General features: G+C 55.8%; 1 protein-coding gene across 1 annotated transcript in view; it reads right to left on the reverse strand.

Annotated features, from left to right (window-relative positions):
* The window catches only part of RAB40B (RAB40B, member RAS oncogene family), a 36,737-nt gene that overhangs the window by 3,306 nt on the left and 18,207 nt on the right, over positions 1-15,224 (reverse strand). The window contains exons 2-4 of the mRNA XM_031656982.1: positions 3,031-3,093; positions 2,796-2,930; positions 1,770-1,878 (exon numbers count right to left, since the gene is read on the reverse strand). Of these exons, the coding sequence (XP_031512842.1) occupies positions 1,770-1,878; positions 2,796-2,930; positions 3,031-3,093 (307 nt within the window). The remainder of the gene's footprint in view (positions 1-1,769; positions 1,879-2,795; positions 2,931-3,030; positions 3,094-15,224) is intronic.

Below are 15,224 nucleotides of genomic sequence, written 5' to 3' on the forward strand. Positions count from 1 at the left end.
CTGTAGTCCCAGCTACTCGGGAGGCTGAGGCCGGAGAATGGCGTGAACCCGGGGGGCGGAGCTTGCAGTGAGCTGAGATCCGGCCACTGCACTCCAGCCTGGGCGACAGAGCGAGACTCCGTCTCAAAAAAAAAATTAAAAAAAAAAAAAAAAAAAAAAGAACTCACACGGAGTCAGCCCTTCCAATGTGCCCCCAAAAGGGGAGGAATACAGGGAACTGCCTGGAGTAAGCTGAAGGCAGGCTTGAGTTCTCAGATGACGGCACACACAGCAGGTACTAGGAGCCACAAAGACCAGAACGGAGCTCCAACAATGAAAGGCCAGGCTTGGTGGCTCATGCCAGTAATCCCAGCGCTTTGGGAGGCCGAGGCGGGCTGATCACCCGAGGTCAGGAGTTGGAGACCGGCCTGGCCAACATAGTGAAACCCCATCTCTACTAAAATACAAAAATTAGCTGGATATGGTGGTGTGCTCCTGTAGTCCCAGCTACTCAGAAGGCTGAGGCAGGAGAATTGTCTGAACCCAGGAGGCAGAGGTTGCAGTGAGCTGAGATCGCGCCACCGCACTCCAGCCTGGGCAACAGAGCGAGACTCCATCTCAAAAAAAAAAAAAAAGTAAGCAATGAGGGTGGAAAGGGTGCTCCCCAGGGATCAGTTCCCAGAGGAGGCAGCCTTGGGACAGCCAGCACTGTTTCTCGGAGTCTGCACGTGCAATTAACATACCTACATCAATGGGAGGTTCCCCAGTGGGCTGGGGGCCGGCCCCACACGCAAGATACAGCCTCACAGATGAGCGGTGGGACGCGGCATGGTTTTGCTATTTTTGTTACATGCACCTGTGGTCGGTGACCACCCTCAGCAACAGAGAGAAGGGCCTGGGGCTCCAGAGGGGACCAGAGACACTGGCCATTGTCAAAGCCTAGGAGTGAGTGCCTCATTTCCTGAGAAGCAAATTGATCTAGAATTCAAGCCTCAGCAGGACCTAAGGTGCTCAGGCTTTGCACACAGTGGGAGCTGCCCAAAAGCTTATGGTTGAGGAGGCAGCGGGCCAGATCGATCTGCCAGCTTCGCAGGGAGGCCGAAGGGCCAGCAAGTGCCGTCAGAGAGCCCCATCGGGAAGTGGGAGCGCTCCCTCCTCAGCTGGGACAATGTGCCGGCCTCCTGTGCCGCTGCCTCCCTGAAGGAGCAGAGCAGAGCCCAACCCCAGCCCCACTGGGTGCAGGCAGGGAGGTGAGGGTAGCTGGGGGCAGGCAGAAGACCCAGCTGTGGGCATCAGGAAGGACCACACTCCGGGGTCTGCGGTGGGAGTGTGACCTTGCTCAGAGGACAGTGTGGACAGAGCAGGTGCTGGCACCACACACGAGTGGCCTCAGGGTCCTGCTGGGGCCTGGGGTGATTCTGAGCTTGGCCAAAGTCCCCGGGATCTCACTCCTGAGGTGAGAGAGAGAAAAGCGTTGAGGGTGACTCTTCGGCCCGCTAGGCAGCCGGGGTCAGGGAGGCTCTCGCTAAGATGAGCAGCCAGACCCGGGGTGGAGCTGGGAGAGGGCATGTGCCAGCCCTGATGCCAAGCAGATCTTTAGGAAGGCACTGAGCTCGGAGGCAGGCATGGGGCAGAGTGCGGCCTTCGGATGGCCTTGGCCCCTCAGGAAGGATGGTTTTGGAGAGGGACAGCAGAGTTGGGAACAAGGTCCTGGACCTGCAGGGCTCAGGGCCGGGAGAGGGCAGCAAAGGCCCAGCTGGCAGAGGGTGGGGAGCAGGACGGAGGCTGACGGCAACTCCAGTGCCGGCCCAGCGAGGGCCCGGGGAGCGGGGACCTGAGAGCAGACTGGGTGGGAGGCCTGAAGCTGTGCAGCAGGACCGGCCAGGGCGCTCGGGGACACTGTGGGGAGAGGCTCCCGGGACTGGCCACTACTGGACGGGGCAGGGGTAGGAGGGGGACAGGTAAGAGAAGGGGGTCCCAGCTGCTGGAGGCGCACGTGGCTCAGGGGTGGCCCAGCAGGCAGGAAGGGCCAGGAGGCTCGGGCAAGGGTCACCCAGGGCTGGCAGCAGTACAGGAGGGACGCCCAGGAGGGAGGCAGCCCCAGGATGAGGCACCGCAGAAGTCCCCCATCCCCACTGCCCCACACAGATGGAACCGCAGGAGCCCCCCAGTCCCCACCACCCCACAGAGATGGAACCGCAGGAGCCCCCCAGTCCCCACCACCCCACAGAGCTGGAACCGCAGGAGCCCCCCAGTCCCCACCACCCCACAGAGCTGGAACCAATGGAGCCCCCCCATCCTCACCGCCCCATAGAGATGGAACCGCAGGAACCCCCCCATCCTCATCGCCCCACAGAGATGGAACCACAGGAGCCCCCCATCCCCACTGCCCCAAAGAGCTGGAACCGCAGGAGCTCCCCCATCCAAAGCCAGGAGCTGGTGGAGGGAGAGGTGCCCCGGGCCGGCCCCAAGGGGAGGAGCTGGGGTTCTCACAGCTGAGAGAGCAGAGCCAGCAGCCCCAGGCTGGCCAGTGAGTCCTCCCCTCGCCACTCTGGCTCCTCCACCCGCAGGTCAGACCAGTCCCACTGGCACCAGGACACTCCAAGTTCCCTGCTGGGTGCTCAGTGGCGTCGCTGAGCTAGGCGTGGGGGACCCAGGAACCCCGGGCTGCTCAACCACACTGCACTGGTCCCCTCTTGGCATCTTCCCACAGACACCAGGCCACAGGTTCTAACCCCAAAAGCCCATTCCCAGCCACAGCGCTATGTCCGTCCTGGGGTCCCCTACCCTGGATCACGGGGGCCCAGACAACAGACCACTGCCTCCTTCAGAGAAGGCCTGGTGCAGCTGGGGCTGGGGGTGCTCCCCGGGGGCTGTGCCAGTGGTGGTGGGGTGGGGGAGCTCCCCGGGGGCTGTGCCAACGGTGGTGGGGTGGGGGTGCTCCCTGGGGGCTGTGCCGATGGTGGTGGGGGGAGGGCACTCCCCGGGGCGCTGGGTCAACCGGGAGGTCACTCCCCGGGGGTGCGGGGCGCTCGCACCTCCTCCAGACTCACCAGAGCTGCAGCTTCACCCGCCGCCCGTCCAGCAGGATGGTGGTCGTCTTGTAGTCGATGCCTGTGTGAGGGTTAGAGACGGCTTAGGCCTGAGGCTGCCGCTAACAGGACACCGGACATCGGGACTCACTCACTTTCAGGGAAGAAAAGGCTTTCTCGTGAGCGCAACTTCCAGGTTTACCAGGGCAGGCGGATTGGACCCCCTCCCTGTGTCTACCCAGGCTCGCCCAGGCCCTGCCTGCACCCACCGCCCTGGCTTCCCGCAGCCCCGGCCTCCTGCAGCCGGGCCCCTCCTGTCCTCAGGCACCTCGGCCTCTGTGGGGGTCAGGCTCACATCGCCCTCTCGCCGGGGGCTCCCAGATGGGCGCTGCAGAGCCCACGTGTGACCTGGAGCCCAGTGGGTTTGCTGCAGGGCTGTGGCCGCTGTGTGTGCCCCAGTCCGGGCTGGTCCTTCCCTCCCATCACCTCCCCAAGCCTGCAGGCGGGAGAGCTCCGACTCAGCTCTGTTTCCAAGGGAAAGGGGCTATTGCAGGGGGTCTGCAGACACAGACTGTGTTCGCCAGGATCACACCAGGAAAGTACAGGAAAAACAGATGTGACGCTGCGTGGGGCGCCCGCTGTCAGCGGTGAGTGTGCGCGTGGACCACGCGTGCGCGGCGTCAGCGGTGTGAATGTGCGCGTGGACCACGCGTGCGCGGCGTCAGCGGTGTGAGTGTGCGCATGGACCACGCGTGTGCGGTCTCAGTGGTGTGAGTGCGCATGTGGACCATGCATGTACAGGGACACGGGACTGCACGCCCGTCCCAGTCACCTCTGGGGTGCAGATTACAGGTAGGCTGGAACTTTCTGTCAGCATTTCTCTTTTTTCAAGTTAAAAAAAAAAAGAATGCGTTTCTTCTTTTTTTTTTTTTTTTTTGAGACAGAGATTCTCTCTGTCGCCCAGGCTGGAGTGCAGTGGCGCGATCACGGCTCACTGTAGCCTCCACAGCTCAGGCTCAAGTGATCCTTCCACCTCAGCCTCCTGAGTAGCTGGGACTACAGGTGTGTGCCACTATGGCCAGATAACTTTTGTATTTTTTTGTAGAGACAGGGTTTCGCTATGTTGCCCAGGCTGGTCTCAAACTCCTGAGTTCACACAATCCGCCCGGCTCAGCCTCCCCAAGTGCTAGCATTACAGGCATGAGCCACCATGCCTGGAACATTTTTTGTAAAATAAAAAAGCTACAATTAAAGGCTGGGCACAGTGGCTCATGCCTGTAATCCCAATATTTTGGGAGGCGGAGGCAGGTAGATCACTTGAGGTCAGGAGTTAGAGACCAGCCTGGCCAACACGGTGAAACCCCATCTCTACTAAAAATTCAAAAATTAGCCGGGTGTGGTGGCGGGCACCTGTAATCCCGGCTACTTGGGAGGCTCAGGCAGAATTGCTTGAACCCGGAAGATGGAGGTTGCAGTGAACTGAGATTGTGCCATTGCACTCCAGCCTGGGTGACACAGTGAGACTCTGTCTCAAAAAAGAAACCACAATTACAAAAATCTTTTTTTGAGACAGGGTCTCTCTCTGTCACCCAGGCTGGAGTACAGTAGTGCGATCACAGCTCACTGCAGCCTTTACCTCCCGGGTTCACAGGCACACCACCACACCTGGATAATTGACAGGGTACTGCTGTGTTGCCCAGGCTGGTCAACCTCCTGAACTCAAGTGATCCTCCCACTTTAGCCTCCCAAAGTGCTGGGATTACAGGCAGGAGCCACCGTGCCTGGCCGCAATACTTTTTTTTTTTTTTTTTTTGAGATGGAATTTCCCTCTTGTTGCCCAGGCTGGAGTGTAGTGGTACAGTCTTGGCTCACTGCAACCTCAGCCTCCTGAGTTCAAGTGATTCTCCTGTTTCAGCCTCCTGAGTAGCTGGAATTACAGGCATACACCACGCTGGCTACTTTTTGTAATTTTTAGTAGAGATGGGGTTTCATCATGTGGTCAGGCTGGTCTCAAACTCCTGACCTCAAGGTGATTTCTCTCGGTCTCCTAAAGTGCTGGGATTACAGGTGTGAGCCACCGTGCCCAGTCAATAAATTTTTTTTTTTTTTTTTTTTTGAGGCCGGGTCACCGGCTCTGCAGCCAGGCTGGAGTGCAGTGGCGGATCTCAGCTCTGCAAGCTCGCCTCCCGGGTTCCCTTCTCCTGCCTCAGCCTCCCGGTAGCTGGGACTACGAGCGCCACCTTGCCCGACTAGTTTTTGTATTTCTTAGTAGAGGCGGGGTTTCACCCCGTGTTAGCCAGGATGGTCTCACGATCTCTGACCTGTGATCAGCTGCGTCTCGGCCTCCCAAAGAATGCTGGAAGTTACAGTGAGCCACGCACTTGACCAATAAATATTTTAAAGGAAAATATGTCCCATCCCCAGACACCAATGTTCTTCTTGAGAACATACTCACGTTCACTTCGTGGATGAAGCCGGAGTCTGTCGCAGAGTGTGTGGAAGCTCTAAGTACGGTATTGACACCAATAATCACGGGAACCCAAACTGCGTGGTATTACTTGAAGCGTGGCGAGCCTTGCGTGCAGTTGCTTGATTTATTTCACGCATAGGATTCACCTGAGTATCTCTTGCTTTAAACCTAGAAGGGGCGAAGCCCTGGCCGCAGCTCGGTGTGACGAGACGTTCAGTGAGTCGACAGCTGAGGCTGAACAGGGACTCAGAATTCTAAGGCTGCGGGAGGCGAGGCGGCAGCACCAAGGCTTGCGCCAGACCTGGCCCTGGGGACGGTCGCGGAGCACATGGCCTCTGCAGCTCTCCTGCCAGAGAAGCCCACGATGCAGCCAGTGAGTCCTCAGAAACAGGCTCATCTAAAACTGCCAGGCTGCGGAGGCCACGGTTCTCAAGCGGCGTCTGCCCCATCGAAGGGTCTAGAACCCTTGGACTTGGCCACACGCCCCCTGCGTCCCAGGAGGCAGTGTGCCGCGCTCCTGGTCTCCTGTTGGGCAGAGCGAGGTGTGCAGTGGTGGTGCCGCCGGTGGCCTCCCACCGGCTCAGACAGCTGGTCGCCCAGTCTTTGGGCAGGCCTGGGCATTTGGGCACTGCCTCGAATTTTCCCTGTCCTCTGCTTTCCACTGATGCAGCCGTGAGCACGTGCATGGCACACCTGCCTGATCTGAGCACACCTGTGCAGCGCCTTCCATGGGGATGCAGCACCTCCCTCCCCGGCTGTGGCACATGCACCGCCTCTGCTTCCTCCTCCGGGCCCCGTCCCCTTCCTGGACTCCAGAGGCTCTTCCTACGGTGCCCCACCAGAGCCCTGGTGACGTGGAGTCCAGGCTTCCCACATGTGCTCCTCTGTCTCCTGCTAAACTGCACTCTCCATCCACAGAGACTGCCCATCACCACTAGGTAGATTAGACCAAGCAACACCAGAGCAAACTCCACCCATCTGAGGAGAGTGATTCAGAGGGCAAAAGATGCAGCAGCACTGAGAGCCGAGGGCACCTGCTCCTGCAGGCCACTGCCCGGTGGAGGGCTCCAGAGCAGTAAGCAGGCCTCTGACCCACCCAGTACAAGGCTTTCCTGGGCTGGCCAAACGTTTGCCACTGAGCCCAGAGGGCACACTGAGGGCCCGTTCTGTCTCTGCCTCTCTCTCCTTGGCACAGGCACTGACGGGGCACTGTTACGGCACCTTTGGGATATTGCTCTTCTGGCTGGAAACCTCTGTGGCTGCTGCATTCTTGTCCTGCGTCCAGGAAGAATGCGGAAGTGCACGCCGCAGACAAGTGGGGGTGGCTGAGGCGAGGGAGGAGCTGCAGGGTGTTGGAACAGCTCAGGGGAGACCCACAGTGGCCGGCTTCTCTCTGCAGGCAGGGCGTCCCATCGTCTCTGCAGTTCTCAGCAGAGAGGAGGCCTGGAGTGGGTGGCTCCTCTGAGGGCAGGTCGTCCTGACAAGCGTTCCGTTCTCAGCAGAGAGGGCAGCTCTCCGCAGCTGGTCATCCCGCCGTCTGTGCTGCTGTAGCTGAGTCTGGGGTTTTTACTGTCTTCAGGGTGGGGAAGTGCGTGCTGACTGGTCCACAGGCAGCCCACGCCAACCATCATGCACGTCCCCCTCTGATGGCAAAAGCACCACGAGTTCCCCTTCCAGTCCGCAGGACTGGCAGCCTGGGCCCCAGGCCTCCTTGAAGCAGTGGTTTCACCAGGGACCTGCCCCCTTCCACGCAGGAGCCTGTCTTGCCTCCCACTGCTGTTCATGGCACCCAGCTTGTTCATGCCAAGGGGCGCCTGCAGGCGAGCACCGAGCCACCCTCAGCAGCCCCTCAGCTTCCCTCCCGTGTTCAACGTCGCCCAAAGTCCTGAGGGGGGCTGGGCGTGTCAGTGCTGCCCCAAGTGTGGACCCACCTGGATGGTCTGAAGTAGCACCTGGGCACCATTGCAGAGGCCAGGCTTGGGCAGGCACTTCTTGTTTTTTTTTTTTTTTTTTGGGAGCCCAGTCGCTCAGCCCAGGCTGGGTGCAGTGGCCGGAGGATCAAGCTGCTGCAAGCTCCGCCTCCCGGGTTCATGCCATTCTCCTGCCTCAGCCTCCTAGGTATCTGGGACTGGGCGCCCACCATCAGCTGACTTGGTGCATGACTTGATAGAGATGAGGTTTCCTGTGTTAGCCAGAATGGTCTTGGCGGGCGCAGTGGCTCCGCGCCTGTAATCCCAGCACTTTGGGAGGCCGGCCAGGCGGATCACAAGGTCAGGAGATCAAGACCCACGGTGAAACCCGTCTCTAAAAACTCTAAAAATGGCTTGATCATGATGTATGATCGACAAATGAAGCGAGGCTTTCAATGTAGGATACACATAACAAAGCATAGGCAAACTCAAAAAAAATAATTTCACTGTGTTAGCCAGAATGGTCTTGATCTCCTGACCTTGTGATCCGCCCGTCTCGGCCTCCCAAAGTGCTGGGATTACAGGCGTGAACCACCGTGCCCGGCCTGGAGCAGGCACTTCTAAGCCTGCAGGGGACAGGGGTGGCTTTCCCAGAGCACAGAGATGCCCGCGTCTGGAGTTGCCCGCGTCTGGAGCTGCCCCAGGGCAGTGGCCATGGCACCCGGGGAGGGCTCCTACCTGCTCTGTGGAACAGGAGGCCCAGCCACGCCTCCCCACTGCAGCCAGCATCTTGGCAGCAGCCACACTAGATGGGCCACTGCTACCATCAGCATCTTAGCACCGGGAGCTTGACTTCACCACTGTGGGGGATGGGGCGTAGCCTCCATTGCTCTCAGACCAAAACAGCACTGCTGCAGTTTTCCCAAGTGACTAAGTGAGTATCGAGGAAATAATTCTTTAATAGAAAGGAAAATACTCAGCCAGGCATGGTGGCTCATGCCTGTAATCCCAGTTCTTTGGGACGTCAAGGTGGGATGATCGCTTGAGCCCAGGAATTTGAGACCAGCCTCGGCAACATGGTGAGACCTCATCTCTATAAAAAATTAAAAAATTAGGGCCTGGGTGCAGTGGCTCATGTCTGTAATCCCAGCACTTTGAGGGGCCGAGGCGGGTGGATCACCTGAGGTGAGGAGTTCGAGATCAGCCTGACCAACATGGAGACACCTTGTCTCTAATAAAAATACAAAATTAGCCGGGCGTGGTGGTACATGCCTGTAATCTCAGCTACTCAGGAGGCTGAGGCAGAATTTCTTGAATCCGTGAGGCGGAGGTTGCAGTGAGCCAAGATCGCACCATTGCACTCAACCCTGGGCAACAAGAATGAAAAACTCCGTCTCAAAAATTAAAAATAAAACAAAAAAAATTAGCCAGTCATGGTGGTGCACACCTGTTGTGCCAGTTACTCAGGAGGCTGAGGTGGGAGGATCTCTTGAACCCGGGAGTTGGAGGCTGCAGTGAACTATGATCGTGCCACTGCACTCCAGTCTGGGTGACACAGGGAGACTCTGTCTCTAAAAAAAAAAAAAATGTGAAAGGAGACAAAAACACTTTTCTGGAGCCTTCCAACTGGACGGTTCTATCAGCCCCAGCACAGGAGCTTCAGGCCCTGCGAAATGACGCTTTGAGTGATGCCCAACTCTTCACAGTCCTTTAAAACCCTGCTAGGCTCTCGGGAAGGGCACCACCATGTGCCAAGTCCTGCAGCCGTCAGCACTGAACACACAGAGCGTGAAACACACACAATAAATTTGAAAAGAACACACATATTTGATCCATAATTGCAACCTCAAAGTGAATTTTCGAAGTACTTATTTTCCCTGGGCAGGCGCGAGGCAATGAATGAATACACTTGGGAATCTGTTTTTGAATATGGAGACAACACCGGCCTTGATATGTCTGTCTCCAGACAGAAGGGACACTCACCCCCACAGGCTGAGAGGCCCATTTTTGTCCTTCCAGAGATTAATCCACTGCCTGGGCTTGGCTGGGTCCTCTGACTTAGAAAGTATCCTCTCGTCCTGTCCTTGAGGGCCAAACAATTTTTTTTTTTTTTTTTTTTTTTTTTTTGGAGACAGAGTCTTGCTCTGTCGCCCAGGCTGGAGTGCGGGAACATGATCTTGGTTCACTGCAACCTCCGCCTCAAGCAATTCTCGTGGTTCAAGCAATCCTCGTGCCTCAGCCTCCCGTGTAGCTGGGATTACAGGTGTGCACCACCATGCCCAGCTAATTTCTGTATTTTTAGTAGAGACGGGGTTTCACCATGTTGGCCAGGCTGGTCTCAAACTCACAACCTCAGGTGATCCTCCTGCCTCGGCCTCCCAAAGTGCTAGGATTGTAGGTGTGAGCCACCGTGCCCAGCTGAGGGCCAAAAAACTTTAAAATGTGTTCAGAAATGTAAGAGAATTCCTGATGGTCTTGTCTTGTCTTTTTCTTTTTCTTTTTCTTTTTTTTTTTTTGAGATGGAATCTTGCTCTGTTGCCCAGGCTGGAGTGCAGTGGCACGATCTCAGCTCACAGCAACCTCCGCCTCCCGGGTTCACACGATTCTCCCGTCTCAGCCTCCCGAGTAGCTGGGACTGTAGACAGGCACCACCACACCTGGCTCATTTTTTTAATTTTTAGTAGAGACAGAGTTTTACCATATTGGCCAGGTTGGTCTTGAACTCCTGACCTTGTAATCTGCCCGCCTCGGCCTCCCAAAGTACTGGGATTACAGGCGTGAGACACTGTGCCTGGCTTCCTGATGGTCTTTGTAAGCACCCTATGAGTTTCAAAAACATCTTTGTTTTTTGTTTTCAGAGTCATGGATGCTCAGTCTCAAGGGCTGTCACTATCCACGATGCGGGCCCCGGCCCACCCCAATCCCTGTGTCCCCCTCCCCATTTTAATCCTTTAAAAAAATTTCTTTTGCTATGCACTCCAAATTTATAAACAACACGCTTACGTTCCCACTTCCTGACATTCCACCGTAAGGCATCCATTGACTTTCCACTATAGAAGGTGAACATGTAGCTCTCTGACACTGACACACCCACCCCTGTAACTCTTAACACACACACGCTCCCTGTACTCACTGACACACCCACCCCTGTAACTCTAACACTCACACTCCACACACTCCCTGTACTCACTGGACACAATTCCCACCCCCTGTAATCCCCACCACACCCACACTCCCCTGTTCCCTCACCTCGGACACACCCCACCCCTGTAATCCCAACACCACACGCCCCTTGTACTCACTGACACACCCACCCCTGTAACTCTCCCCAACACACACGCTCCCTGTTCTCACTGACACACCCACCCCTGTAACTTTAACACACACACGCTCCCTGTACTCACTGACACACCCACCCCTGTAACTCTAACACACACGCTCCCTGTACTCACTGACACACCCACCCCTGTAACTCTAACCCAACACACGCTCCCCGTACTCACTGACACACCCACCCCTGTAACACACGCTCCCTGTACTCACTGCCACACTCCCAATTCTGTAATCTCTAACAGACAGACGCCCCTTGCTGTTCTCACTCGACACACCTACCCCCTGTAACTCCCTACACACTCACACGCCCCCTGTTCTCACTGACACACCCCACCCTGTAACTCCCACCACACGCCCCATACTCACTGGACACACCACCCCGTAACTCTAACACACACGCTCCCCGTACTCACTGACACACCCACCCCTGTAACACACGCTCCCTGTACTCACTCGCCACACCCCACCCCTGTAACTCTAACACAGACGCTCCCTGTTCTCACTGACACACCCACCCCTGTAACTCTAACACACACTCCACAAACTCCCTGTACTAACACACCCCACCCCTGTAACTCTAACACACACACACTCCCCGTTCTCAGACACACCTCACCTTTTAAAACTCGATGGATATTCAATTCTACATCATCATAACCAGGTTCTGTGCTTTGAATGTGTCCCCTAAATTTCACGTTAGAAACGTAAACCCCCGTTCCTGTGCTGACTGGAGGTGGGCCTTTGTGAAGTAATTAGGACTAGGTAGGGTGGGCAGTGCGGGGCCCTGATGATAGGACTGGTGGCGTTACACGGAGAGGAAGACACCTGAGCTGACCGGCTCACGCGATGCCCTCTGCCAGGTTATGACACAGCAGGAGGCCCTCCCCAGATGCAGCCCCTCAACCTTGGACTTCCCAGCCTCCAAAACTGTAAGAAACGCATTTATTTTCTTTATAAATTACCCAGTTTGTGGAATTCTGTTATAGCAACAGAAAATGACACCAGGTAGACGCCATCCACAGCTGAACCATCATATGGTATACAACGTTCATTTTTCCCTCACATACGAATTTTTGTTTTTACTGGAGTTAAAAACTGCCTCATTGTGCCGGGTGCGGTGGCTCATGCCTATAATCCCGGCACTTTGGGAGGCCGAGGCAGGTGGATCATCTGAGGTCAAGAGTTCGAGACCAGCCTGACCAACATGGTGAAACCTCATCTCTACTAAAAAAATACAAAAACTAGCCAGGCGTGGTGGTGGGCGCCTGTAGTCCCAGCTACTTGGGAGGCTGAGGCAGAAGAATTGCTTGAACCTGGCAGGCGGCAGTTGCAGTGAGCTGAGATCGCACCACTGCACCCCAGCCTGGGGGATGGAGTGAGACTCCGGTCTCAAAAAAAAAAAAAAAAAAAATTGCCTCATGTTCATTTGCTCAGTTTCTCTGCATTTATTACGAATTAATTCATCACTATAATTTTCCCCAGTTATCTAAATCTGCTCTCGGCACTTGCAAACATTCAACAATTTCGCTTTGTTTGGGGCGTCTTTCCAGACCTTCTGTCCTGCTCCCATCTGGACTGGGAAGACGGTTGCCCCGGGGCCCCCACTCCCTCACTGCTGGATTCCATCCTTCCGTCTCTTAGCTTACTCCTCTTCAATTCCTGAGAAGGTTGCAGGGAAGAAGGTGGTATCTGAGACTGTGCACGTCTGAAGACGTCTTTAGGCTGCCCTCACTCTTCCTCGTGTTTGGACAGGCATACAATGGAGGGAGAAGAGCTTTTCCCTTAAACACATTCACGTCATTCCAGAGTTCCTTTTGAGATCGGCCGTCAGACTCACTCTTGACCCTCTGAATGCAACCTGGTTTTCCTCCTGGTGGGCATGGAGTGGCTCCTCTGAAATCGCACGCTTTGCGGGCCTTGCCGTAGGGATCTTCGTGGCCAGGCTGACCACTCCCTGGGCCTTTCAATCTGGAGACACAAATCTCAATTTGGGGGAACTTTCTTGGATAATTTGTTCTCTCCTTCTGGGATGTGATTAATCAGATACTGGGCCTCCTGAGCCTGTTTCCTGCCTTTCTTGTCGGATTTTGCATCTCCCTCTCTCTCTCAGCATTCTGGGAAGTCATCTCAATTTTAACTTTTATCCCTTCTTTGAAATTATTGTTTCCAATGTCCAAGATCTTTCTTATTTTGTGACTATCAACACTGGACAAACTAGAAAAAGCAACAACCTGGCCAGGCGCGGCGGCTCGTGCCTGTCATCCCGGCACTATGGGAGGCCGAGGCGGGCAGATCACCTGAGGTCAGGAGTTTGAGACCAGCCTGGCCAACATGGTCAAAGCCCAACTCTACTAAAAATACAAAATTAGCTGGGTGTGGTGGCGAATGCCTGTAATCCCAGCTATTCAGGAGGTTGAGGCAGGAGAGTCACTTGAGCCTGGGAGGTGGAGGTTGCAGTGAGCCGAGATCGTGCCATTGCACTCCAGCCTGGGCAAAAAAGAGTGAAACTCCGTCTCAAAAGAAAAGACTGGGTGCGGTGGCTCATGCCTGTAACCCCAGCACTTTGGGAGGCCAAGGCGGGCGGATCACGAGGTCAGGTGATCAAGACCATCCTGACTAACACGGTGAAACTCCATCTCTACTAAAAAATACAAAAAATTAGCCGGGCGTGGTGGCGGGCGCCTGTAGTCCCAGCTACTTGGGAGGCCGAGGCAGGAGAATGGCGGGAACCCGGGAGGCGGAGCTTGCAGTGAGCCGAGATCGCGCCACCGCACTCCAGCCTGGGCGACAGAGCGAGACTCCGTCTTAAAAAAAAAAAGAAAAAAAAAAAAAAGAAAAGAAAAAGCAATAACCTAAAAACACTTGGGGAATGACGGACTGAACTGGGGAGGGGCCTCCTTGTCGCCTGCCCCACTCTGGCATCAGAGGCAACGTTCGTATAGTTTGGAGTTGCTGCCAGCCAGCTTCCTCGCCACGTGGGAAGACCAAACCCAAGAATGAACCTAACACAGAAGAAAGCAGGGCCAGGGTGTGTGCAGGGAGTAGGCAGAAGAGAAAGGACAATACGGAGATAATCCTGACGGCATCGTTCAGGCACCAGGATCCAGCCATGCCTGAAACTGCACCTGCCCCTCCACCTGCCAGCGGTGTGAGGCGATACATTCCTCTGTGCTCAAGCTATTTTGAGTCAATTTTTTTGTTTGCACCAAAATATCTGACAGAAAACCCACAAAGCACAATGACTGGAGAGAGAGACAGAGAACATCTGACCCCCCCAAACTGGGAAAAGCTACAAAGGATGCATTTTTCACATCTTCCCCAAGCAAAGTACAATGACCTCCCCACATCCCCGAATTTCACGAACAATAAACAAGAACTTAAAATAAAATCGAACTCAGTGATAATGATTTCATTATTCACCATCAGGACCAAAATGGAACTCAGTGACTTCTTCAGCTGGCAGTCCCCATTGGCACAGCCCGGATGCACAACCCACACCCGCAACCTGCCCTGGTAAGTCACCAGCTTCGAAAGGACAATGACAGCCCCTGTCTGACACGGTCTCCACCAAGCGCTGGCTTCCTTCAGAGCAGCACTTGGCCTTCCTCCCGAATCTATTCTGCTCCCATAGATGGCCCTTCCTTTAGCCCGTAATTCAGAGCTGCGGGCAGGGCAAGGTAGGGTAGTACCTTAGCCAGCGGGGTGGCCATAACAAATGCCATCAACGAGGCAGCTCCTAAACAACAGAACCTGTCATCACATCATCACAGTTCCGGAGGCTGCAAGTCTAGATCAAGGTCCAGGCAGAGCCAGTGCCTGACGAGGGCTGCGTCCTGGTTCACGGGGGTGTCTTCTCCCCGTGTCCTCCCCTAGCTGGAGGGGCGAGGGAGCTCTCGGGCACGTCACTTATCCCATGCACGAAGCCCCACGTGACCTAATCACCTCTAACAGCCCCATCTTCTAACACCACCACCATTTGGGGTTAGGTTTCAACACCCGAATTTGGGGAGTCACAAACATTCGCTCTCTTGCAGCTGGTGGGGAGATAAAACCTTAAAGAACAGTGCCCCGCCATCTGCTACGTGGATCCTTCTCACCAGGGAGGAGAGGCAGCAACAGCGATGACCTAAATGGTACCCTGAGTCTCCTGATACAGGACGGTGAGGACCCCACAGGGCTGGTAAAGCACAGATGCTGCAGCCTGGGGCCTGGGATCAACTCCAGTCCCGACGCCAGCGTCTTCCTCTGTCTCCCCGGGTCTCCGTTTCCCCGGCAACGAAAGGGGAATGGACCGCCTCGTGGGACGAGCTTGCCGCAGCTCCTCAGAGTCTGTGCACCTGCTGCCAGCAGTCCACGTCGGCTCAGCAAAGGCTCCAACTCCTCCCCAAACCTCTGTGGTCCTACACGGTGAGGGCACCCCTCACCTTCAACAGCCTCTCCCCTCCCACACACAGTGAGGGCACCCCTCACCTTCAACAGCCTCTCCCCCCCCACACACAG

Source organism: Papio anubis, chromosome 17 (genome assembly GCF_008728515.1).
Source record: "Papio anubis isolate 15944 chromosome 17, Panubis1.0, whole genome shotgun sequence".
Classification (NCBI taxonomy): Eukaryota; Metazoa; Chordata; class Mammalia; order Primates; family Cercopithecidae; genus Papio; species Papio anubis.